This window comes from Somniosus microcephalus, chromosome 3, assembly GCF_052327205.1.
Source record: "Somniosus microcephalus isolate GS21.2 chromosome 3, FLI_Smic_1.0, whole genome shotgun sequence".
Taxonomy (NCBI): domain Eukaryota; kingdom Metazoa; phylum Chordata; class Chondrichthyes; order Squaliformes; family Somniosidae; genus Somniosus; species Somniosus microcephalus.
The window spans coordinates 141,635,894-141,663,594 of NC_140989.1; the positions used below are offsets into that span (position 1 = coordinate 141,635,894).

General features: G+C 48.2%; 1 protein-coding gene across 3 annotated transcripts in view; it reads right to left on the reverse strand.

Moving 5' to 3' along the window:
• The window catches only part of LOC147121444 (1-phosphatidylinositol 4,5-bisphosphate phosphodiesterase beta-4-like), a 911,912-nt gene that overhangs the window by 148,078 nt on the left and 736,133 nt on the right, over positions 1-27,701 (reverse strand). For all 3 annotated transcript variants that reach the window (XR_015077544.1, XM_085981700.1, XM_085981698.1), the window contains exons 32-33: positions 27,072-27,121; positions 14,456-14,521 (exon numbers count right to left, since the gene is read on the reverse strand). Coding sequence is in view for 2 of the 3 variants with exons in the window: in XM_085981700.1 (XP_085837826.1) it covers positions 14,456-14,521; positions 27,072-27,121 (116 nt within the window). In the remaining variant the exon portion in view is untranslated. The remainder of the gene's footprint in view (positions 1-14,455; positions 14,522-27,071; positions 27,122-27,701) is intronic.

The window sequence follows — 27,701 nt, forward strand, 5'->3', positions numbered from 1 at the left end:
AAACCGGATCCGGAGCGACTTCGTCCGCTTCAGGAGCTCCCTCCCCCTACGAATCTCGGCTCTCTTCGTCGGGCACTCGGCATGTTCGCCTATTATGCGAAGTGGATAGTCCACTTCTCCAACAAGATCCAGCCCCTGCTTCACGCGAAGTCATTTCCGTTGGAGGCAACGGCTATTTCAGCTTTCAACCTCCTCAAGCGACAACTGGAAAAAGCCACTCTTCGTTCCATCGATGAAAATCTTCCTTTCGTGGTCAAGTGTGATGCATCGGAGGTGGCGATCTCGGCTACCTTGAATCAAGGTGGTCGACCCGTTGCATTTCTGTCCAGAACTTTGCAGGGTAGCGAGCTCCATTATCCTCCTGTCGAGAAGGAGGCTACGGCTATCATCGAAGCTGTACGTAAATGGAGTCATTTTCTCGCTCGTCGCCATTTCACGCTTATAACCGATCAGTGCTCCGTGGTCTTTATGCTGGATAACCGGAAACGCACTAAGATCAAGAATAACAAAATACAACTCTGGAGGATGGAATTGGCCACCTTTGGCTACACCATACATTATCGACCCGGCAAAGAGAATGTGGCCCCGGATACTCTCACGCGTGCATTCTGCTCTTCTATGTCAACTTCGACTCTTGCGGATGTTCATACTGACTTATGCCATCCTGGCGTTACCCATATGTTGCACTTTGTGCGATCTATAAATCTCCCATTTTCTACGGAAGATGTGAAAAGAACTTGCTCCACCTGTAGAATCTGTGCGGAATTAAAACTGCAATTCTTCCGTCCATCGGATGGCTCGCTCATACACGCTATGCAAACTCTCATCATTGACTTTAAAGGGCCATTGCCTTCCTCAACGCGAAACACCTACTTACTTACTATGGTGGATGAATATTCACGCTTTCCCTTTTTCCCCTGTCCCAATATGCTTATTTCCACAGTGATCAAATACCTCAATCAAGTCTTTTCCCTTTGCGGTATGGCCAATTTCCTCCACTCTGATCGGGGTCCCTCCTTCATGTCAAGCGAACTCAAAAGTTATCTTTCCCAACGGGGAATCGCCACAAGTAAAACGACACCGTATCATCCCATCGGTAACGGACAGGTTGAGAGGTACACGCTATCATTTGGAACGCTGTTCGTCTTGCACTGAGGTCACGCAATCTACCAGACCAGCAGTGGTAAACTATGCTCCCTGACGCGTTGCATTCTATCAGGTCTCTTCTTTCTACGTCCACCAATGTCACTCCTCATGAGCGATTCTTCAGGTTCCAGCGTCGCTCCACTAATGGGATGTCCCTACCGTCATGGTTGGCAGCTCCCGGCCCCGTGCTGCTCTGAAGATTCGTCCGATCATCCAAAAACGATCCCCACGTCAATGAGGTGGAACTAACAGACGTTAATCCCACATACGCGCACGTGCGGTACCCCAATGGCCGGGAGTCCACCGTTTCGCTCCAAAATCTGGCTCCCTGTCCAACCGTCCCACCGTCCCACGGACCCAACTGACAAAGGTACATACATTACAGGTCCCTCTAAGGGGAGAACTACTTTTTACAGCTCCTGTATACTGTAGTACCGGCAGTGACCACACCTGTATATAAACCCTGAGTAGTGATCTGTACAGTTCATTCTAGAGTAACTCTCATTCAGTAAACACCTGTTGAATCGTTCCCTGCAGTCTTTTGTCTGATTATTGAAGGACAAACATTAAGATACACGGATCTAACATTGGCGACGACGCAGATTCGAACCTACCTGCAACTCTGCATCACCTCCCAGGGATTCGCTCCTGGAGAACAGTGGAAGGAGGTCGAGTCCAGAAGCATGGGCGTCGACCACGGGCAACCGCCCAGTCATCCAGCGGAGATTTGAGCATCGCAGGGGAGGCTGTCGAGAGCCAGGCTTGGCTTTCCAGTCACGGTGGTCCAGCGAAGCGGGCTGGCAACAGGTACTGCGCAGACCCTTCCCGGACAGCGGTGGCTAGAGCCGACCGAGCGGCACAGAAAAAGGCCGAGTAGCGTCGACGGGGGAGAGAGAGGGCAGAGCGCACAGGGCGCAGCCGGTGTTCAGGACCGAGCGGCGTCAACGGGGAGAGAGAAGAGAGAGAGCAGAGCGCAGCCGGTGTTCAAGGGCTGAGCAGCGTCGACGGGGGAGAGGCGCGCAGGAAAACACGAAGCGCTGCCATTGCCACGAGGACCGCAGAGAGCGGCGTCGGCAGCAGCGCAGGAGCAGCGCACGAAACCCACAGGGCATCGCCATTTGCCACGAGGACCGCCGAGAGCGGCGTTGGCAGCAGCGCGGGAGACGCCATTTTAAGCTGCAGCGGGGAAGAAAGGAAAGCGCAGGAGACGCCATTTTAAGCCAGTCTAACCACACCCAAAAATGCCGAAGAGTGGCAGTATCACAGCGTTTGACAATGAAGTCGAAGATTGGACGACATATATCGAACGCATAGAAGTATACTGCAAGGCGAATGAAGTGCCAGATGACAAGAAAGCGCTGGTATTGTTGAATTCAATGGGTGCAAAAACGTACGGCTTACTACAAAACCTAGTAACCCCAGAGAAGCCAGTAGAAAAGGATTTTGAAAACATAGTGTCAATCCTACAGGACCACTTAAACCCCACACCGCTGCTGATAGCAGAAAGATTTAAGTTTCACAAAAGGAACCAGCATAAAGATGAAAGTAATGCTGAGTATTTAACGGGACTGCGCAAGCTATCGAAACACTGCCAGTTTGGAACGGGACTAGCAGATACTTTAAGGGACAAGTTTGTGTGTGGGCTTCAAAGTGAAGGAACCCAGAAACGGCTTCTATCAGAAAAGGATCTTACGCTGGACAAGGCTTTCAGCATTGTAGTATCACACGAAGCAGCAGGACGGGGCGCTGCAGAGATACAACGGAGGCCGCAAGAATATGGCACAAATGAAATGTCATACGGAACAGTGAAGTGCTATCACTGCGGCAGAACAACACACGACCATAATGATTGCTGGCTCAAGGACAAAGTGTGCAGACAGTGTGGAAAAGTAGGACACATAGCAAGAGTCTGCAGGACGGGAAAGAAAACCAGCAGCAAGAAATCTCCACAGGAGAAGTACAAGAAGGTACATAAGGTGACGGAGAGTAGTTCAGACGAACAGAAGAGTGATACAGACTCCGGAAGCAAGGAGCTGGGTTGTCTGAAACGACATAATGTGATCAAAACGGAGGATCACCAAACTATCTGGGTCATGCTCAAGATAGCAGGAGTCCAAGTGAAAATGGAATTGGACACAGGATCAGCCCTAACAATCATAAACCGAAGGGACGACAAGCAGCTATTCTCACATATACCCTTGAGAGATACAAAGATTGTCTTGAAGACGTACACGGGGCAAAAAGTCTACCCCAAAGGAAAAATAAGGGTGAACGTTATATATAACGGCAAGGAAACACCAAAAATGGACCTATATGTATTGCCAGATGGAGGACCACCACTAATGGACGTGAATGGATCCGGAAGATACAGCTAGATTGGCATTCCATACAGGCACTGACTGTGGCTGACAAAAAGGATGATGACGTCACACCTGGGTGACTGTCAAAGATCCTAACTGACGCGAAAGAAGTGTTCCAGCGAGGACTCGGAACACTAAAAGGCATGACAGCGATGATTAAAATTGAAGAAAACGCAAGCCCAAAATTTTTTAAGGTCAGACCGGTACCTTATGCGATCCGCCCAGCCGTCAAAGCAGAGCTGGAGAGTCTGGAACGTTCAGGTGTACTGTCCAAGGTAGACTGGAGCGAGTGGGCTACACCCATCGTCCCTGTGATGAAAAAGTCGTTGAGCAGCATGCCTGGGGAACCAAGGAAGGTTCGCATCTGTGGGGACTTTAAGGTAACAGTGAACCCGGTCCTTCACACCGTACAATATCCACTTCCGCGGATTGAAGATATTTTCACTTCGCTATCTGGAGGGAAACGCTTCACTAAGATTGATCTGGCCCAGGCGTATCTGCAAATGGAGGTAGAAGAAGCATCAAGAAAATACCTCACAATCAACACCCATAAAGGTCTCTACCAATACAACCGGCTGGTATTCGGGGTAGCATCAGCTCCGGCTATTTGGCAGAGGGCAATGGAACAAGTCCTGCAAGGGATCCCAGGGACCCAGTGTTATTTGGACGACATCCTGGCCACGGGCGAAAATGACAGTGATCGCCTTGCCAACCTGGAGCAGGTGCTCACTAGATTGCAGGAATATGGGCTCCGAGCTAACCGCCCCAAATGCGAGTTTTTTAGAAAACAGATCTCGTATTGTGGCCACGTTATCGATAAAGAGGGGTTACATAAGTCCCCAGAGAAGATTGAGGCAGCAGTCAAGGCTCCAGCACCGGAAAATGTGTCACAACTGAGGTCGTTCCTCGGGCTGGTAAACTACTACCATAAGTTCTTGCCAAATTTGTCTACAATACTACACCCACAGAACACCCTACTGCAAACTGGGGTGCCATGGAAGTGGAGTGACAAATGTAGACGAGCTTTCCAGAAGAGCAAAATACTAATCACATCGAAAGAGGTATTGGCCCATTACAACCCGGCATTACCAATTCGGTTGGCATGTGATGCGTCACCCTACGGCATTGGAGCGGTGCTGTCGCACAAATTCTCGGACGGCTCAGAGAGGCCAATAGCCTTTGTGTCACGATCACGAACCTCAGCCAAGCGTAACTACGCCCAGATTGACAGGGAGGCCCTCAGCCTAGTGTGGGGAGTGAAAAAGTTCAATCACTATCTGCACGAGCAGAAGTTCACCTTGCTGACTGACCATCAACCACTTGTCTCCATCTTTAATCCAAAGAAGGGCGTTCCGGTGATGACTGCGCAACGGCTGCAAAGATGGTCCCTTTTTCTAGGGGCGCACCAATATGAAATCGAGTATAAGGGCACGAAACAGCATGGAAACGCTGATGGGCTATCACGCCTGCCACTGCCTACTGCGGAGGAAGCACCAGCAGTGGATCCTGTCGAAATATTTCATTCGACTATAATTGAATGCTTGCCAGTAACTAACGCTGGTATAGAGGAGACCCGACATGACCCGACCCTGTCTCGGGTATATGATTTGACGGTGAAGGGATGGCCGGCACATGGCGACTCACTGTTGCCAGCATTCTCATGCAGAAGAGAACAGCTGTCAGTATGCCAGGGGACCTTGATGTGTGGATCCCGAGTGGTAATTCCACCCAAGTTAAGGGAGAGAGTGCTCAATGAGCTTCACGAAGGTCATCTGGGAGGGGTGAAAATGAAAAGCCTTGCTAGGGCTTATGTGTGGTGGCCGGGGATCGATCAGCAAATCGAGGACCTGACAAAGAGCTGCTCAGGATGCCAGAAGTTCCAAAATGCACCACCACATGCCCCTGTACACCCATGGGAGTGGCCCTCATCTCCATGGCAACGGGTGCATATTGATTTTGCTGGTCCATTCATGGACTCAATGTTTTTAATAGCCGTGGATGCGCACTCGAAATGGCCTGAGGTGATCAAAACGTCCTCCACCACCACGGAGAAAACTATTGCAGTCCTATGGACCATTTTTGCCAGGAACGGCTTGCCAGAGCAGATTTGCTCTGATAACGGACCACAGTTTGTGTCCGAAGAGTTTCGAAGATTTATGAAAAGGAATGGGGTAAGGCATTACACATCCGTCCTGTATCATCCAGCCACAAATGGATTGGCTGAGAGGTTCGTACAAACCTTTATGAAGGCAATAAAGGCTATGTACAATGACAACATTCCGCTGCAGCACAAGGTGGACAATTTCCTGTTCGCCTACCGGAATGCGACACATGCAGTCACCAACCAGGCCCCGGCCATGATGTTCTTTAACCGAAGGTTAAGATCTCGTCTGGATTTGCTCAGACCAAATGTACGAAGAGATGTTGAGAGTAAGCAATTCCAGCACATCCATGAGAAGCCAACAAGGAGCTTCAATGTAGGGCAACCAGTCTTGGCCCGCGACTACCGAACAGAAAAATGGCAGCCAGGAACGATATGCACACGGCAGGGCCCACTAATGTACACAGTGGACGTTGGGGAGAGCATCGTGAGACGCCATGCTGACCAGATCCTAGAGTCACAGGAACAAGTCAACCCCATGCCTCGCCCATACGTACCTGGTGATGAACCCGACGTACAGGTAGCATCTACCCCAGAAACAGCAGCATCGGAAGCTGATGAACCAACCGACGACAGGGGGCCAGAATCGCCTCCGCACCAAGAGCAAGACACTCGGGAAAGGCGCTATCCAGAAAGGATCAGGAAGCCTCCCCAAAGACTGAATTTATAAATAGACTATTTTCAGCTAATGTTGCATGTTAAAAGTGTTAATTATAATTAGTTTGATATTTAATTGTTAAATGAGTGTTATGGTACTGTTAATCTAAAAAGGGAGGAATTGTAATGTATGTACCTTTAAGGGGAGAACTACTTTTTACAGCTCCTGTATACTGTAGTACCGGCAGTGACCACACCTGTATATAAACCCTGAGTAGTGATCTGCAAAGTTAGTTCTGGAGTAACCCTCATTCAGTAAACACCTGTTGAATCGTTCCCTCCAGTCTTTTGTCTGATTATTGAAGGACAAACATTAAGATACACAGATCTAACAGGACCCATAGTAATGATGCCGACACTCTGCGCGCCTTTGAGGATGACGCCCTACCTGGGACATCAAGGGATCTGCTGGCTCCTCCACCGGATCAACTCGGGGAGCTGAGCGCTTCCCACGGGCTGGCCACCCGAAGCCAGGACGCCGTTCAATCCCCGGCTACCAAGCAAGATGAAGCCAGCTCTGCGCCTGTGGGGACCCGCACCCGGAGTCACGATCTCCCCAGTCTCCCTCAGGTCGATCAAGGTGACATGGGCCCTGTCGATCTACCAGTATGGACCAAGCGACCGAGGGACCAAGGCACGGTCTGAGGAGACGTGCCTTCCAGCCGCAAAGATCTAAAAGACTGCTGCTATTCGTGGTCTGCCTAATCCGCTAGAAGGAAGTCGTCGGACTTCCAAATCTTTCAGGCGGGAAGAATGTCATGAAGCTTATCATTCATGGAGAAATTACTCATGAAATAACACCGGGCGGCCAGCTGGTGGCGCCGTCCAAGGAGTATAAATACTCCAGCGTGGGCCCAGCTTGTTCAGGACGTTTTTGTAACCAGGAACTAGTGATGTACAGGAAACTTTGGTTTATCCGGAGGTTGTATGTCCGGAAACCTCCATCTACCGGCAGAAATCAGGAGCCGTTTTGTTAGGTTTTTTTTCTTCTCGTGGCTTTGTTTTCAACAGTCGGGCTCTGGAAAGTCTCTCTGAAGCTGTTGCTAAGCTACAGAGACGCTTCCAAGGTATGGGCTGACTGTTTACAAGCTGTTGCTAAGCAACAGTGTTTGTTGTCAGATACGGAGAAGAAAACCTCCGTATGCTTCAACATTAACTTTGTATGTTGGGCAGTTTTGATAGATCGGCAACAGCTCGGTCCCGGATATAACAAAGTTTCCTGTAACTAGAAACTCATGGTTGTGAAACAGTTGATTAAAGCCTTGTTTATACTCAAACCAAGTACTCAGTAGTCTTTTTACATCAATGCTTGTGTTGGCATTCATGCATCAGGCAAATGCATACCATGTGAGTTCACTATACTCCCTCATAGGCATTGGCAATGGCAATCATAGACAGTGGTATGCAATTAAAATACTTTGGCCCTGAATTTGCGGTCAGAGACTTCCTGCGGGGAAATGCCTCCGATCCGCAAATAAAATCTGCACCTACCTGGTGGTCCGGCGACTCACGGTCCCGGGCCAATCAAGGTACCCGTGGGAAGAGGCCCACGTATCCCAGGGGTGTAGGCGGTTCGCGAGCGCGCCTGGGATCACGTGAGCTGGCAAATGAATGAAAGAAGAGAATCCCCATTCATGCTTATGGGGATTCCGTGTACGGAAACCCCGTAAGCATAAATGGGAATGCCCCAAGAAATACACCTAGACATCAAATAATAAATAAAAAAATCACATATTTAAAATTAATTAAAATGGCATTTAATTAAAAATTTAAAACAAAAATGTAATTTTTTGAAAAATAAATTTACATGTTTTAAAGAGACTAAAAATAAACTTACCTTATTTAACAAGTTTTTAAATGTATAAATTATTGATAAAATTTTATTTTTCTGTTTTTTAAAACACACTGGTAAAAGCAGGCCTTATGCCTGCTTTTACCAGGCATAAGAATTTCACTGGCATTTGCTGGGCATCTCTGCTCGCGGATGCCCTTCTCCCAGGTTGCGGATGATCTGTCTAGGAAATTCGCGACTCGTACACACCCATAGGAGCCGCAAATTACGGCACTTAAACAGAGTGTGGGGAGAGATCATTGTAAGTGGCACACTTGCTTAGTACTGTGTATAATTGAAAGGCATAGCTGACTCCTTTTACCTTGCCTGACCCGGTAACACTATTTTCCAATACTGAGTGCACATGTGTGGTGGTGTAATTGAATTTACACTTATTGCCCTGGCCACTTCTTTCTGTTGCCCTGTATGGCTCTCGGTGTCAAGCAATGCCTCACTCCTCTGCGTGACTTCCTCCAGCAGCACAAGAATCCAAGAATGTGGGGGCTCTCTGACCTCCTGCTGACCTGACGGGTCTGATTTTTTTGAAAAACAAATTTCTTCTGTGTCCCAAAAGCAACTGTAGTGATGCCCACCCCTGGCTTTAAATCCTGCAGCAGCTCACTATTTCTCACTCTCCAAAGGACAAGCTCCCACTTAGAGGTCTTCCTGATGCCAGCAAGCTCCCCTTGTAGGAGTCGCTGGAAATAAACAGACTGCGAGACTTTCATAGCAACAAAGAAAAACGCGTGTTAGCTTTATTAACTCTCCGCATGGACTGAGGTACTCGGCCTCGTCGCAGGGCTATGACGTCATCACACAATCGACGACTCTTAAAGGGACCCTGCCCCGATAACCCAACCAAGTTCCGTACATAACGTGGAGAGATAACAACATTGGCTATACATAGTGAATTTAGTTACTGTCCCTATGTGGTCTCCGCCACATACGTCCCCCCAGAATTCACTAGAACTGGCAATGTCAGTCGTTGAGGGGCCCAGATCGCATGAAGGTCGGGCGGAACGTGGGATTGAGGGAGACCGTGCTGCGATGTGGGCACCGGCGCGAAAACCTTGGTGTTGTCCAGGAGGGCGGACCGCTGACGGGCTGCGGACCAAGGGTCCGTGGTGTTGGGGACGAAATCCCCAGAAACCCGCAGCGGCTGCCCGTAGACGAGCTTGGCGGACGAGGACTGGAGGTCCTCCTTGGGGGCGGTCCTGAGTCCCAGCATGACCCACGGGAGTCTGTCGATCCAACTGTCGTCCCGGAGGCTGGCCCGGAGCGCGGCCTTCATGGAGCGATGAAACCGTTCGCGCAGCCCGTTAGCCTGAGGGTGATATGTGGTGGTGCGGTGGAGTCTCAACCCGAAGCCTTGGGCGACAGCGTTCCAGAGCTCTGACGTGAACTGGGGCCCCCGGTCAGACGAGACGTCAGATGGGGCGCCGAACCGGGCGACCCAAGTGTTGATGAATGCCCGAGCCACATTGGCGGACGTTGTTGACGACAGCAGGACGGCTTCCGGCCATCGGGTGGTTCTGTCGACCATCGTGAGGAGGTGGGTGAACCTGCGGGAGGGCGGCAGGGGCCCCACCAGGTCCACGTTAACATGGTTGAACCGCCTCTCGGGCACCGCGAAAGGCACCAGCTTCTGTGACGGCTTCCTGCCTGGGTGGAAAAGGCTATGGACGGCATCGAAAACCTGCCGTCTCCACCCGTCGGGCACGACGGGGCGTGGCTGCCCAACGGAGACGTCGCACAGGAGCGTGGTGCCGGCCTTGCCAAACACGACGTCCGCTAACTGAAGGCCCGTGACAGCCGTCCTGTAGGCCTGGACGTCCGGGTCGGAGGCCTGGTCGGCCGCCATGCGGGTGTAGTCGATGCCGAGGTGTACGGCGCTAGCGACGGCCCAGGAGAGACAGTCGGCGATGGGGTTGTCTTTCCCAGCCACATGTTGGATGTCCGCCGTGAACTCGGAGATGAAGGAAAGCTGGCGCTGCTGACGGGCCGACCATGGCTCGGAAACTTTGGCCATGGCGAAGGTCAACGGCTTGTGGTCCACGAACGCCGTGAACGGGTGGGCCTCCAGCAAGAAACGGAAGTGTCGGACGGCGAGGTAGAGGCCGAGAAGCTCGCGATCGAAGGTGCTGCACTTCCGCTCGTTGGGGCGGAGCTGCCGGCTGAAGAAAGCGAGCGGCTGCCAGGTGCCGTTGACCCACTGTTCATGGACGGCGCCGACAGCATAGTCCGAAGCATCAGTGATGAGAGCGATTGGCGCATTGGGCAACGGATGCGCCAGCATGGTCGCGTTAGCCAGGGCCCTTTTCGTGCCCGTGAAAGAATTGGCCATCTCCTCGGACCAGTCGACGGCGAGCTTGGCGGGCTTGCCTTTGAGGGCCTCGTAAAGGGGCTGCATAAGCTGGGCTGCTCGGGGAATGAAGCGATGATAAAAGTTCACCATGCCCAAAAACTCCTGCAGGGCCCTCACGGTGAGGGGTCGCGGAAAATCCTTCACGGCCTCCACTTTCGACGGCAGTGGCACCGCCCCGTCCTTCGTGATGCGGTGCCCGAGAAAGTCGATCAAGGACAGCCCGAACTGGCACTTGGCCGGATTGACGATTAGGCCGTGCTGGCTGAGGCGTTCGAAGAGAGTCCGGAGGTGGGACACATGCTCCGTCCTGGAGGTGCTGGCGATGAGAATGTCGTCCAGGTAGACGAACAGGAATGGCAGGTCCCGTAACACGGTGTCCATTAGGCGTTGAAAAGCCTGAGTGGCGTTTTTGAGACCGAATGGCATGCAGAGGAATTCGAACAGCCTGAACGGGGTGATCACCGCGGTTTTCGGGACGTCCTGCGGCCGAACGGGGACCTGGTGGTAACCCCGAACGAGGTCCACTTTAGAGAAAACAACTTTCCCGGCCAGGCGGGCGGAAAAGTCCTGGATGTGTGGAATCGGGTAGCGGTCGGGAGTCATAGCATCGTTGAGGCGCCGGTCATCACCGCATGGGCGCCAACCGCCGCCTGGTTTCGGTGCAATGTGGAGGGGCGAGGCCCACGGACTGTTCGACTGGCGAATGATGCCGAGGCGCTCCATGGTGTCGAACTCGGCTTTAGCGATGGCGAGTTTCCCTGGGTTGAGGCGCCGAGCACGGGCGTAGACAAGCGGACCGGTGGTCGGGATGTGGTGTTCTACCCCGTGCTTGGTGGTGGCGGACGAGAAAGTGGGCTTCGTGAGGTACGGGAACCTGGCGAGGAGGCGGGAAAACTCGACGGAGGCCGAGAGTGCGCTGGACAACTTCGTCGTGCCGGAACCACTGAGCGAACATGGGAGCGAACTGAAAGTCTCAGCGTTGACGAGGCGTCGGTTCTTGACGTCCACCAAAAGGCCATTGGCGCAGAGGAAGTCAGCGCCGAGAAGGGGGGTGGACACTTTCGCTGTAATAAAGTCCCAAGCGAAACGCTGCCCGCCAAAACACAGCGCCACGCTCCGTTTCCCAAAAGTATGGATAGAACTGCTGTTGGTGGCTTCGAGGGCGGGGCCGTGGTCCCCCCCCCCGTATGTCTACAGTTGACGCGGGCAGGACGCTCACCTCGGCACCCGTGTCGCAGAGGAAACGACGTCCAGAGTCAGTGTCTGTAATGAATAACAGACTACCTGAACGGCTGACAGCCATGGTAGCTAATGAGTGGGCCTTCGCGTTTCCCGACGCTGTAAAGCTGCACGGGGGCCGGCACTTCTTGGCATTGGGGCCGAACTGCGCGTGGTAGAAGCACATGCTTGGGTGCTGCCGCCGTTGGGCTGTGGCGGTGGGGGCAGGGCCCCGCATGGCTGCGCAGTACTGTTGCCCGGCGGAGAAAAATTTGTCGGCCTCCTTGGCCAGGGCGCGGAAATCACTAATATGAGAGTTGGCTAAAGCCGACCATACCTGCCCTGGCAGCTGTTGTAAGAACAGTTCTCTGAAGAGGAAACACAGCTTGTGCTTGCCCAGGAGGGTTAACAGGTGGTCCATCAATTCTGAGGGCTTGGACTCGCCAAGCCCGGGTAGAGAGAGAAGCTGGCGTGCGCGCTCGGGTTCAGTTAGTCCAAAAGTCTCTAGGAGGTGCGTTCTCAGCGTCGCAAAATTGTGGTGCTCCGGGGGGTCCTCGAGCAGGCTCACGACTCTGGCCGCGGTGGAGCTGCCGAGAGCAGAGACGGCGTAATAATACTTTGTGTCGTCCACGGTGATGTCCCGGAGTGCAAACTGAGCCTCGGCCTGGGCGAACCAAGCGGCAGCCTGCCGTTCCGAAAACTCCGGTAATTTGAGAGAAATGGCATTCGTCGCCATCTCGGGTAAAGTCTTTGGAAACGTCCAAAAGAGAAACGGGGTCACCAATGTAGGTGTCGCTGGAAATAAACAGACTGCGAGACTTTCATAGCAGCAAAGAAAAACACGTTAGCTTTATTAACTCTCCGCATGGACTGAGGGACTCGGCCTCATCGCAGGGCTATGACGTCATCACACAATCGACGACTCTTAAAGGGACCCTGCCCCGATAACCCAACCAAGTTCCATACATAATGTGGAGCGATAACAACATTGGCTATACATAATGAATTGTGTTACTGTCCCTATGTGGTCTCCGCCACACCCTGAAATATTAAAATGAGTGCTGACCCACAAAATTATGGCAGGCATGATTCTTGCTCTGCAGTACCTTCGGTCAGGACTGTGCCTAACTGGAAAATCTGGACTAACACATTCACATGATATTTCCCTATCCATTATTTTAACAGAGGCATTAACCCATTTCTTTTGCCACCAACAGTTATTTCTAGCGTATAATGTTATGACCTCACAGGCAAGGCTTTCAGAACTTCAGATCTATGTTAATGTTGTACATTAATGCCAAGCTGCCCCGAAGATCAGCACATTTATTCAGTGAATAATTCAGTTATATAGACTAGGAAAGACCCTGCTTCGATCCCCAGTCTATTATCTGATCTGATCTGGGGCAGCAGTGGAGCATCAGAAACCTCGTTTGGGGGGGGGGAAAAAAAATCAACCAGGGTTCCCAATCCTGACTCATATTCTGCTGTAAAGCGCCATGTATCAACACTGGGTGAGGAGAAGAATAGACTCGAATGTTATTCTCTTCCACACCCTTAAGAAAATGAATGACCACTAAGGCGAGGTATGAAAGCATAACCAGCACCAGTGGATCTTGCATTTCTATAGCACCTTTCACGACCTCAGGGCGTCCCAAAGCGCTTTACAGCAATGAAATACTTTTGAAGTGTAATCATAGTTGTGATGTAGGAAACGCGGCAGCCAATTTGCATCCAGCAAGGTCCCACAAGAGTGCTACCACCGAGCAACGGCTGATGCCAAAACCTTAGGTGAGATGGGGGGATAGGTAAAATTGGAAAGAAAAATATACAGTAATACCTTCACAGTTATCAGTACAAGTTGCTGATTTCAGTTTTTTACTTATTAAAATTTGTTCTCACTTACAATATATCCATATTCTTCTATTATTAATTCTAAATAAATGCATAGCTGGTTCAAGGAAAATTAAGATTCAAGCATAAATGTTCAAAATAATAAACCACTTCCATCACACTGAAGTGTAACATAACATTGCTTGAAACATTATTCATGTCTAGATGTTAAATCTTAGTGTGAGACTTGTCGGCGGTAATTCACATGACTGTGTAGGGGAGATTTTCCTAGGTTTGTGTCCACTAGATTACCTGGGTGCAGCAGATATTGGGTGAGTCGTAACGCATGCCTGTAAAGAAACCCATCCAATTTTCTTTCCATTTAAATTAGACCCAGGAAAATCTCCCCTGATATATCTAAAAAAAATGTTTGCCAGTTGCATAACTAATGTATATTTTGTTCTGTCCTGTAACCAACAGCAATCTGTTATTGCTGTGAGTAAAGTTTGCGCCCTTTCACTCACAATAATTACTAACCAGAGTTAAGAATGTAGCAGGGAAGATTATAAATCATAATTTGAATGTAAAACAGCCACTAGTTACTTTATCTTTCCTACTTTGAGGCTGCTTACATAGGTATTAATAGCCTCTACAACATAATTCATTTGTGAGTCTTGTTACCCCATAGAAATGCAAGTCAGTTACCATTTCCTATCTGTGCTGTTAGTTTTATGCAATTAAATAATAATGGTTTTATTCTCAAAATTATTCTTTTTTGAACAGGTTCGATCTGTTTATTGTAAAAATGGATTCTGAATAATGATTATATGGGCTGCATTCACATTATGTAAACTGATAAAGTAAATATGTTCAGAGCACATACATACCTTGGCATGCTTTTTCTTTAATGCACTCAGTTCTTTTTGTTGCCTCTTCAGCAATTTTAGGTAGGCCTACAATATCAAATAATAAGACAATTTTAATTGTTTGCAACTAGAAAAGAGCATAATTGCAATGGGAATCCAGGATATGCCCTACTTTGGTTTAAAGAGGTCATATCAATTATCCCGTTGCTTCTTTGTAATAGCCCTCCTTTGCATCTTTCCCTTTATATAATGGTCATTATTTCCATTTCGCTCATTACCTACAAAAATGGCTAAAGTGCAATATATTTTGTGCACATACTTATATTTTTTTTAAAAAACACCTTGTAGATTTTAAAAATGTTTTAACCCTTAGAATGTTGACCGGTTTAGTGAACTTTCTGACTCCCTAGGCCGATGGTTTTGATTTATTTTTAGCTCACACTGTGAGACTAAAATAAACGTCGTTACAGTAATATAGCTACTTAAAAGTCAGGAGTAGCTTTATTACTGTAGTATCGACCCTAAACTACTAAATTAAAAACAGTGAGAATACAATTTTACATATCCGCGCCATAACTAAGACCGCCTATTTCCATCTCCATAACATCACCTGGCTCCGCCCCTGCCTCAGCTCATCTGCTGCTAAAACCCTCATCCATGCCTTTGTTACCTCTAGACTTGACTATTCTAACTAACTCCTGGCTGGCCTCCCACGTTCTAAGATCATAAGAAATAGGAGCTGAAGTAGGCCATTTGGCCCCTTCAGCCAGCTCTGCCATTCAGTAAGATCATGGCTGATCTTCTACCTCATCTCTACTATCCTGCACTATCCCCATTCCTTAATATCCAAAAATCTATTGATCTCTGTCTTAAATATACTCAATGACTGAGCATCCATAGCCTTCTGGGGTAGAGAATTCCAAAGATTCACCACCCTGTGAGTGAAGAAATTTCTCCTCCTCTCAGATAAATGGCCGAACCCTTATTCTGAGACTGTGACCCCTGGTTCTAGGCTCCCCAGCCAGGGGAAACATCCTCCCAGCATCTACCCTGTCAAGCTCTGTAAGAATTTTGTATGTTTCAATGAGATCACCTCTCATTCTTCTAAACTCTAGAGAATATAGGCCTAGTCTACTCAATATATCCTCATAGGACAATCCCCCCATCCCAGGAATCACTCTGGTGAACCTTCGTTGCACTCACTCTATGGCAAGCATATCCCTCCTTAGGTAAGGAGACCAAAACTGTACATAATACTCCAAGTTTCACCAGGGCCCTATATAATTGCAGTAAGATGTATTTACTCTTATACTCAAATCCTCTTGTAATAAAGGCCAACATACCATTTGCTTTCCTAATTGCTTGCTGTACCTGCATGTTAACTTTCAGTGATTCATGTACAAAGACACCCAGGTCCCTCTGAACAACAACATTTCTCAATCTCTCACCATTTAAAAAATATTCTGCTTTTCTATTTTTCCTACCAAAGTGGATAACTTCACATTTCTCCACATTATATTCCATTTGCCATGTTCTTGCCCACTCACTTAGCTTCTCTATATCCCCTTGAAGCCTCTTTGCATCCTCCTCACAACTTACATTCCCACCTAGCTTTGTATCATCAGCAAACTTGGATATACAGGTAGACTGTCCTTTATCCGAAAACCTCGGGACCAGCCGTGTTTTGGTTTTCGGAAAATTTCGGATTTCGGAAGGTGGGTCGGCGGGGGTCCGCGGGGGGGTCGGCAGGGGTCGGGGTCCGCGGGGGGGTCGGGGTCGGCGGGGGGGTCGGGTCGGCTGGGGTCCGCGGGGGGGGTCGGCGGGGGTCGGGGTCGGCGGGGGGGTCAGCGGGGGTCGGGGTCGGCGGGGGTCGTCGGGGTCAGCGGGGGTCCGCAGGGGGGGTCGGCGGGGGGGTCGGGGTCGGCGGGGGTCCGCAGTCGTGGCTTGTCCGTCGCTGCTAGCCTGGAATGCAATGAAGTTCCGCATTTCCACCAACAGGTCGTCGTGCTCGGTCGGAACAGGGGCTGGCACCGCCGCGGGCTCAGAGCTCTCGTTGCTTTCGAGCCTTTGGAAGAGAGTCAGGTGGTTCCGCGGGGGGGTCGGCGGGGGGTCGTGCGCACGACTTACGCTGACCCTCTGCTCAGCGTAAGTCGGCGGGGGTCGGGGTCGGCGGGGGTCGGCGGGGGGGTCGGTGGGTGGTCGTGCGCACGACTTACGCTGACCCCCTGCTCAGCGTAAGTCGTGCGCCACTCTGGTCATGTCGTGTGCACGACTTACGCTGACCGAAAAAACCTTCGGTTTTTAGAGGGTTTCGGTTTTCGGAAGTTCGGATAAAGGGTAGTCTACCTGTATTACATTTGGTCCCCTCATCCAAATCATTGATATAGATTGTGAATAGCTGAGGCCCAAGCACTGATCTTTGTGGTATCCCACTAGTTACAGCCTGCCAACCCGAAAATGACCCGTTTATTCCTACTTTCTATTTTCTGTCCATTAACCAATCCTCAATCCAAGCTAGTATATTACCCCCAATCCCGTGAGCCCTAATTTTGTTTAATAACCTCTTGTGTGGCACCTCATCGAATGCCGTCTGAAAATCCAAATACACCACATCCGCTGGTTCCCCCTTATCTATTCTGCTAGTTACAACCTCAAAAAACTCTAACAGATTCGTCAAACATGATTATCCTTTCATAAATCCGTGTTGACTCTGCCCAATCCTATTATCATTTTCTAAGTGCCCTGTTACCACGTCCTTAATAATAGATTCTCGCACTTTCTCCATTACTGATGTCAGGCTAACTGGTCTGTAGTTCCTCATTTTCTCTCTCCCTCCTTTCTTAAATAGTGGGGTTACATTTGCCACCTTCCAATCTGCGGGAACCATTCTAGAATCTATCCTACGCAAACTTGAGGTCATACAAAACTCAGCTGCCCGTGTCCTAACACTCACCAAGTCCCGTTCACCCATCACCCCTGTGCTCGCTGACCTACATTGGCTCCCGGTTAAGCAACGCCTCGATTTTAAAATTCTCATCCTTGTTTTCAAATCCCTCCATGGCCTCGCCCTCCTTATCTCTATAATATTCTCCAGCCTCCCCCCCACCCCCGAGATATCTGCGCTCGCTCCTCTAATTCTGCCCTCTTAAGCATCCCTGATTTTAATCGCTCAACCATTGGTGGCCGTGCCTTCAGTTGCCTAGGCCCTAAGCTCTGGAATTTCCTCCCTAACTCTCCCTCCTCCTTTAAGACGCTTCTTAAACCCTACCTCTTTGACCAAGCTTTTGGTCATCTCCTTATGTGGCTCGGTGTCAAAATGTTTTTTGTCTTATAAGACTCCTATGACGCACGTTAAAAGCGCTATATAAATAGAAATTGTTGTTGTTGTTTAAGTGAAGTTATGGCAGGATTCACATAATCCTGTGCGAGAATCAGCGGGAATCGCGGGCTGAGCGACTGTATAAAGGCTCCAGAGCCCAGGTAAGGCCTCAGTGCGAGAATCGGCGGGAATCGCGGGCTGAGCGGCTATATAAAGGCTCCAGAGCCCAGGTAAGGCCTCAGTGCGGGAATCGCGGGCTGAGCGGCGGTATAAAGGCTCCAGAGCCCAGGTAAGGCCTCAGTGCGAGAATCGGTGGGAATCGCGGGCTGAGCGGCTGTATAAAGGCTCCAGAGCCCAGGTAAGGCCTCAGTGCGAGAATCGGCGGGAATCGTTGGCTGAGCGGCTGTATAAAGGCTCCAGAGCCCAGGTAAGGCCTCAGTGCGAGAATCGGCGGGAATCGCGGGCTGAGCGGCTGTATAAAGGCTCCAGAGCCCAGGTAAGGCCTCAGTGCGAGAATCGGCGGGTATCGCGGGCTGAGCGGCTGTATAAAGGCTCCAGAGCCCAGGTAAGGCCTCAGTGCGGGAATCACGGGCTGAGCGGCGGTATAAATTCTCCAGAGCCCAGGTAAGGCCTCAGTGCGAGAATCGGCGGGAATCGTTGGCTGAGCGGCTGTATAAAGGCTCCAGAGCCCAGGTAAGGCCTCAGTGCGGGAATCGCGGGCTGAGCGGCTGTATAAAGGCTCCAGAGCCCAGGTAAGGCCTCAGTGCGAGAATCGGCGGGAATCACGGGCTGAGCGGCTGTATAAAGGCTCCAGAGCCCAGGTAAGGCCTCAGTGCGAGAATCGGCGGGAATCGCGGCTGGAAAAAGGCTCCAGAGCCCAGGTATGGCCTCAGTGCGAGAATCGGCGGGAATCACGGGCTGAGCGGCTGTATAAAGGCTCCAGAGCCCAGGTAAGGCCTCAGTGCGAGAATCGGCGGGAATCGCGGGCTGAGCGGCTGTATAAAGGCTCCAGAGACCCAGGTAAGGCCTCAGTGCGAGAATCGGCGGGAATCACGGGCTGAGCGGCTGTATAAAGGCTCCAGAGCCCAGGTAAGGCCTCAGTGCGGGAATCACGGGCTGAGCGGCTGTATAAAGGCTCCAGAGACCCAGGTAAGGCCTCAGTGCGAGAATCGGTGGGAATCGCGGGCTGAGCGGCTGTATAAAGGCTCCTGAGACCCACGTAAGGCGTACCAATCTCAAATCTTGGAACTCGGAGGGAAGGAGAGAGGTAAAAAGTAATCCAAGTGTGACGTCACCAGAAAGCGGGTAAGTGATTGGTTGCTAAGTATTTCTCCCTTTTTAAGCTTAAATCTCTTTGGTTTATAGCTTCTAAGGTGTGATATTCACCATCTAGAATCGGGGCAGAGGGTATTTAAGAATAATATTAATAAATGTAATTAATTACATAGAATGGGAGATCAGGTGATGTGTTGCTGCTGCAATATGTGGGAGCTGGTGGACACCATTGATGCTCACGGTGATCACATTTGCAGTAAGTGTTGGCTGCTCGAGGAATTCCGGCTCCGTGTTGAAGAGCTGGAGTCCGAGCTTCAAACACTGAGACACATCAGGGAGGGGGAGAGTTACCTGGACTCTGTGTATCAGGAGGTAGTCACACCAATTAGATTGATTAATTCAGATGTAGTCCGTGGCCAGGGTCAGGATGGTGTGACTAGAAGTGAGGCAGGTACGGGGATCCAGGAGGTAGTGTTGGAGGAGCCGCAGCCCTTGCACTTGTCCAACAGGTTCGAGGCTCTTACTCCCTGTGAGGATGGGAACAGAGACTGCGGGGAGGATGAGCAACCTGGCCACAGCACCGTGGAGCGGGGGGCTATTCAAGTGGGGGGAGTTAAAAGAAATGTTGTAGTCGTAGGGGATAGTATCGTTAGGGGGATAGATAGAGTTCTTTGCAGCCGAGAGCGAGAGTCCCGAAGGCTGTGTTGCCTGCCCGGTGCCAGGGTTAAGGACATCTCCTCTGGACTGGAGAGAAACTTGGAGTGGGAGGGGGAGGATCCAGTTGTCGTGGTCCATGTTGGTACCAACGACATAGTTAGGACAAGGAAGGAGGTTCTGCTGAGTGAGTTTGAGCAGCTAGGGGCCAAATTAAAAAGCAGAACCACAAGGGTAATAATCTCTGGATTATTACCTGAGCCACGAGCGAATTTGGCTAGGACAAATAAAATTAGAGAGTTAAATGCGTGGCTCAAAGACTGGTGTGGGAGAAATGGGTTTTGCTTCCTGGGACACTGGCACCAGTACTGGGGCAGGAGGGAGCTGTTCTGTTGGGACGGGCTTCACTTGGCCAGTGCTGGGACTAGAGTCCTGGCGGATCATATAACTAGGGCTGCAGAGAGGGCTTTAAACTAACCAGTGGGGGGGAGGTTCCGAGAGAGCAAATAATAAAAATGACAACAGAGAAAGTCATAGACTTAGGTAGCAGTGGGGAAATTAAAAACCAGAGTGTGTCAGGAAGGGGCAGAAGGTATGGAGTAAAAGGTAAAGTAATAAAAAGGGCAAAAGCAGGAACTAAGTGTCACAAAACATCTTTGAAAGTTTTCTATCTGAATGCACGTAGCATTCGTAACAAAATAGACGAGTTAATGGCACAAATAACTACATATGGGTATGATCTTGTGGCCATTACAGAAACATGGCTGCAGGGTGACAATGCCTGGGAATTAAACATACCAGGTTATTTAACGATCAGGAAGGACAGGCAGGAAGGAAGGGGAGGTGGGGTGGCTATGTTAATAAAGGAAGGAATCACTGTAATACAGAGAAATGATATTGGGTCAAAAGATCAGGATAATGAAACAGTTTGGGTGGAGGTAAGGAATAATAAGGGGAAAAAACACCAGTGGGTGTAGTCTATAGGCCTCCGAACAGTGGCAACTCTGTTGGACGGAGTATCAATCAGGAAATAGTTGAGGCTTGTAATAAGGGAACATCTATAATTATGGGGGATTTTAACTATCATATTAATTGGACAAATCAAATTGGGCAGGGCTGCCTTGAGGATGAGTTCATTGAGTGTATTAGGGATGGGTTTCTTGAGCAGTATGTAACTGAACCAACCAGGGGGCAAGCAACCTTAGATCTGGTCCTGTGTAACGAGACAGGATTAATTAAAAATGTCCTAGTAAAGGATCCCCTTGGAATGAGTGACCATAACATGGTTGAATTCCATATTCAATTAGAGGGTGAGAAGGTTGGATCTCAAACAAGCGTGCTAAGCTTGAATAAAGGAGACTATGAAGGTATGAGAGCGGAATTGCGTAGAGTGGATTGGGAAAATAGATTAAAGGGTAAGACGATACATGATCAGTGGTGTACATTTAAGGAGTTATTTTACAACTTCCAAAAAATATATATTCCACTGAGAAAAGGGTGTAAAAGAAAAGACAGCCATCCGTGGCTAAGTAAAGAAATTAAGGATAGTATTCGACTAAAAACAAGGGCATATAAGGTAGCCAAATCTAGTGGGAGGATAGAGGATTGGGAAAACTTTAAAAGACAGCAAAAAATAACAAAAAGATTGATTAAGAAAGGGAAGATAGATTATGAAAGTAAATTAGCAAAAAATATAAAAACAGATAGTAAGAGTTTTTATAGTTATATAAAAAGAAAAAGGGTGGCTAAAGTAAATGTTGGTCCCTTAGAGGATGAGACCGGGAAATTAATGGTGGGAAATATGGAGATGGCAAAAACACTGAATGAATATTTTACATCAGTCTTTACAGTAGAAGACACTAAGAATATCCCAACACTGGACAAACAGGGGGCTAAAGGGGGGGGAGGAGCTAAACACGATCAAAATCACTAAGGAAGTGGTACTCGGTAAAATAATGGGACTCAAGGCGGATAAATCACCTGGACCTGATGGCTTACATCCTAGGGTCTTGAGGGAAGTGGCGGTAGGGATTGTGGATGCATTGGTAATAATTTTCCAAAACTCGCTGGACTCGACAAAGGTCCCGGCAGACTGGAAAACTGCTAATGTAACACCATTATTTAAAAAGGGCAGTAGACAGAAGGCTGGAAACTATAGGCCGGTTAGCCTAACATCTGTGGTAGGTAACATTTTGGAGTCCATTATTAAGGAGACAGTAACAGGACATTTGGATAATCATAATTTAATAGGACAAAGTCAGCATGGTTTTATGAAGGGGAAGTCATGTTTGACAAATTTGCTGGAGTTCTTTGAGGAAGTAACGTATAGGGTGGATAAAGGGGAACCAGTGGACGTAGTGTATTTAGACTTCCAAAAGGCATTTGACAAGGTGCCACACAAAAGATTATTGCTTAAGATAAAAAATCACGGGATTGGGGGTAATATTCTGGCATGGATAGAGGATTGGCTATCTAACAGAAGGCAGAGAGTTGGGATAAATGGTTCATTCTCAGACTGGCAATCAGTAACTAGTGGTGTTCCGCAGGGGGTCAGTGCTGGGTCCCCAACTCTTTACAATCTATATTAACGATTTGGAGGAGGGAACCGAGTGTAACATATCAAAGTTTGCAGATGATACTAAGATGGGAGGGAAAGTAGTGAGTGAGGAGGACATAAAAAACCTGCAAGGGGACATAGACAGGCTAAGTAAGTGGGCAGAGATTTGGCAGATGGAATACAATATTGGAAAGTGTGAGGTTATGCACTTTGGCAGGAAAAATCGTAGAGCAAGTTATTATCTTAATGGCAAGAAACTGGAAAGTACTGAAGTACAAAGGGATCTGGGGGTCCTGGTGCACGAAACTCAAAAGGTTAGTATGCAGGTGCAGCAAGTGATTAAGAAGGCCAATGGAATGTTTGCTTTCATTGCTAGGGGGATAGAATATAAAAATAGGGAGGTATTGCTTCAGTTGTACAAGGTATTGGTGAGACCGCACCTGGAATACTGCATACAGTTTTGGTGTCCATACTTAAGAAAGGACATACTTGCTCTCGAGTCAGTACAAAGAAGGTTCACTCGGTTAATCCCGGGGATGAGGGGATGGACATATGAGGAGAGGTTGAGTAGATTGGGACTCTACTCATTGGAGTTCAGAAGAATGAGAGGCGATCTTATTGAAACATATAAGATTGTGAAGGGTTTGGATCGGGTGGATGCGGGGAAGATGTTCCCGATGATGGGTGAAACTAGAACTAGGGGGCATAGTCTTAGAATAAGGGGCTGCTCTTTCAAAACTGAGATGAGGAGGAACTACTTCACTCAGAGGGTGGTAGGTCCATGGAATATGCTGCCCCAAAAAGCTGTAGAAGCTACATCATTACATAAATTTAAAACAGAAATAGACAGTTTCCTAGAAGTAAAGGGAATTAAGGGTTACGGGGAGCGGGCAGGAATTTGGACATGAGTCTAGGTTCGGATCGGTCATGGCCCTGTGGGTAGCGGAGCGGGCCCAGGGGCCGTGTAGCCTGATCCTGCTCCTATTTCGTGTGTCTAATTCTGTTAGATTCAGGAGATGGTTCTGTGATAGTGGATTGGCGGTTAGGATCAGATCAGCCATGATCTTATTGAATGGTGGAGCAGGCTCGAGGGGCCGATTGGCCTCCTCCTGCTCCTATTTCTTATGTTCTTATGTTCTTATAATGCACATAAGCCATTCAATTTTTTTTAAAGAAACTGCTGGGATGAGGGGATGGTCCTATGAGGAGCGGTTGAGTAGACTAGACCTATATTCCCTTGAGTTTAGAAGAATGAGAGGTGATCTCATTGAAACATATAAAATTCTTAAGGGGCTTGACTGCTTAGATGCTGGGAGGATGTCTCTCCTGGCTGGGGAGTCTCGAACTAGGGGTCACAGTCACAGAATAAGGGGTCGGCCATTTAGGACTGAGATGAGGAGAAATTTCTTTACTCAGAGGGTTGTGTATCTTTGGAATTCTCTACCCCAGGGGACTGTGGGCATTCAGTCATTGAGTATATTTAAGACAGAGATTGATAGATTTTTGGACGCTAAGGGAATCAAGGGATATGGGGATAGGGCGGGAAGGTGGAGTTGAGGTAGAAGCTCAGCCATGATCTTATTGAATGGCGGCGCAGGCTTGAAGGGTCAAATGGCCTACTCCTGCTCCTATTTCTTATGTACTACATAGTAGGTCTGTTAACATCTGAGGAGAGAACAAATAGAGGTCCACGTGCTAAAGATCCATGGCAATTTGACTGCAGTGGAAGTTCCAATGTCCTCCTGATGAGAACTTCTGCCAGTGACGCTGGATAGTCCAGCAGGGGAGATTCCTTATCTTAAAGAAAGAGTGATAGAGTTATATAGCACAGAAAGAGGCCCTTCGGCCCATTGTGTCTGCGTCGGCCATCAAGCCCTGTCTATTCTAATCCCATTTTCCAGCACTTGGTCCGTAGCCTTGTATGCTATAGCATTTCAAGTGCTCATCCAAATGCTTCTTGAATGTTAAGGATTCCTGCCTCTACTACCCTTTCAGGCAGTGAGTTCCAGATTCCAACCACCCTCTGGGTGAAAAAGTTTGTCTTCAAATCCCCTCTAAACCTCCTGCCCTTTACCTTGAAACTATGCTCCCTGGTTATTGACCCCTCTAAGGGGAAATGTTCCTCTCTATCTACCCTATCTACGCCCCATATAATTTTGTACACCTCAATCAGGTCCCCCCTCAGCCTTCTCTGCTCTAAGGAAAATAACCCCAGCCTGTCTAGTCTCTCTTCATAGCTGAAGCGCTCCAGCCCAGGTAACATCTGGTGAATCTCCTCTGCACCCTCTCCAATGTAATCACATCCTTCCTATAGTGTGGCGACCAGAACTGCACACAGTATTCCAGAAGTAGCCTAACTAGCGTTTTGTACAGTTCCATCATAACCTCTCTGCTCTTATATTCTATGCCTCGGCTAATGAAGGCAAGTATCCCATATGCCTTTTTAACCACTTTATCTACCTGTCCTGCTGCCTTCAGGGATCTATGTACATGCACACCAAGGTCCCTCTGATCCTCTGTCCTTCCTAGGGTCCTACCATTCATTGTGTATTCCCTTGCCTTGTTAGTCCTCCCAAGAGCTTACATTTTATATAGTGCCTTTCATACCTCAGGGCGCTTTACATCCAATTAAGTACTTTTGAAGTGTAGTCACTGTTGTATAGCAGGAAACTATTTTAAATACTCTTGGCAGGAGCCTGTGCATATCAGGCTTTGTCTGAAACATAAATCTATCTTCTCTTTTCAGATGTTGACAAACTCGTATGATTATAATGTCTGTAATTCACTTACAGGTCTCCGCTATCATTTATGTAATACTTCTCAACAGTTGTTAAATCAAATTTTATTCAGTGTTATGTTTCATTAACTACTAATTCAAAAATAATACCCCTTTAGCCTGCTTCAAGAATAATATTGGAAGGATCTGGGAGAAAATTGTTTGCCTATTCTCTGAACTAGAAAATCACCTATTGCCAGGCAGACCTGAAAGATAGAGAAAAATAACTTTCCATAGAATTACATAGAATGTACAGCACAGAAACAGGCCATTCAGCCCAACCAGTCCATGCCGGCGTTTATGCTCCACTCGAGCCTCCACAGGTGAACTTATTCGTCTGGTTGTTGTTGGTCACAAAGGTCACTGACTAGATTACTCATCAAGGTGAAGTATTTCCCAATTTTACATCACAGATTTACCTGGTCACGTTTTGGATAAACCCAGATTAAACTTCCCATGTAGGCTGAGAACTTGGCCTTTAAAGCTATTCTTTATCCAGAAAAAATGTTTTTTTAATGAATGGATGATGGGGCAGGGTAGCAAAACAAAGGGTAAGTAAAACATTTAAAGTAAAAGGGGTTTGAGTAGGTGGAATTGGATTAGAATAGGTAGAAAAGTGTTACATTTTAATTTAAAAATGGAAAGAGAATAGGGAAGAGGAGAGAGGAGGAAAAGACAACTTGAAGGCAGCTAGAAGTAAAGTGCATCTCATTTTTTGTTATATATTTTCCTCTCCAATGTCCTTGAACATGTTGTTGCCTCCTAAATCCATGCCCATCTTTTCTGGAACTCCTTGTTTGAATCCCTCCAATCAGGTTTCCGCCCTTGCCACAGTACTGAAACGGCTCTCATCAAAGTCACAAATGACATCCTTTGTGACTGTGACAAAGGTAAACTATCCCTCCTCGTCCTTCTTGACTTGTCTGCAGCCTTTGCCACGGTTGACCACTCTATCCTTCTCCAAAGCCTCTCCACCGTCGTCCAGCTGGGTGGAACTGCACTCGCCTGGTTCCATTCTTATCTATCTAATCGTAACCAGAGAACTACCTGCAATGGCTTCTCTTCCTGCTCCCGCATCGTTACTTCTGGTGTCCCCCAATAATCTATCCTTGGCCCCCTCCTATTTCTCATCTACATGCTGCCCTTCGGCGACATCATCAGAAAACACAGCGTCAGTTTCCACATGTACGCTGACGACACCCAACTCTACCTCACCGCCATTTCTCTTGACCCCTCCACAGTCTCTAAATTGTCACACTGCTTGTCCAACATCCAGTAGAGGATGAGCAAAAATTTTCTCCAATTAAATATTTGGAAGCCACTGTCTTCGGTCCCTGCCACAAACTCCGTTCCCCAGCCACCGGCTCCATCCCTCTCCCTAGCACCTGTCTGAGGCTGAACCAGACTGTTTGCAACCTTGTTGTCATATTTGACCCTAAAGGCACTTACCTCCTGGATGTAGCTGTCCCCGCCTTGCTGTAACTGCCGGGTTTTACAAAGTGTGTAAAACCCGACCAGCTACAGTTAAAAACAAAATGGAGGTTCAAGAAGAGGCTTCTAGCCTCATTATAATATTGAAATTGATGTCTCCTCCTGGGAGCAGGTTGGCTGCCCACCCTCGTCCTGTCTTCGTTAAAACTGAAAGTGGGCGGGTTGGAGGTGGGTTCAGGTTGGGAATCCGATTTTTAACAACCTCCACGCTCCAAACCCCTGTTTTTTTCTGGTAAAAATTCCCCCATTGTGTGAGGAGAAGACTAAGCTTTGCTGTGATGCTCCAAGTGGCCAGAGAGACAACCAAAGTAGACTCTCAAGACTTTCACATAAGTAATGGTCACATGGCCAAGTTAATGGAAGACACCTTCTGCCCATGGAATGGTTGCCCAGCAAAGAGAAGGGGATGGAAGCAGACTGGTGAATCAAAGGAAAAGGTGACCTGAAGCTATATTGGTCTGTAGTATTACCATTTTGTGATAGATTTCTATAGAATTAACTATCATATTATAATATATATTAATTTAAAATGATTGCAATTTCTGAAATGTTACATCAAAATTACCTTCATTTGCTTCAAGTCCTCAATATTCACCTGAGGTACCAGCGTTATATCTGTAAAAAGAAAGGTTCCAGCACTGATTAGTCAACACAACTAAAACTCTTTCCCAGTTACTTTAAACACATTAACAGTTCAACTAGACTGTATTATAAGGATATACAAGACATGCTTATGATGTTAAGACATTGAAGAGACTGATACCCAAGATGAAAAAGAAGACAACGCAAGCAAATTAAGTCATACCATCTAGAGTGAAATGGTACAGGTGTTGGGAAGGCAAGAGGTAACTAAGCAAGCCACTGCAATTGGGGCTAAGCAGTGAGATACAAAAAAGAGTTGCATTTATATAGCACCTTTCTTGACCTCAGAACAGCCCCAAATTTTTTTTTACAGCTAATTAAGTACTTTTGAAGTCTAGTCACTGTTATAATGTAGGGAAACGCGGCAGCCAATTTGCTAACCACAAACAGCAAGGTACCACAAACAGCAATGAGACAATAACCAGATACATTTTTTTTAGTGTGATATTAGATTTAGTATTTAACAACTCACCAGAACTGATTAGTAACCTGGAAGTGGGTAACATTTGAGTTTTAGTCATCACTGTACAGTTAGATTTGAGATCATAATAAT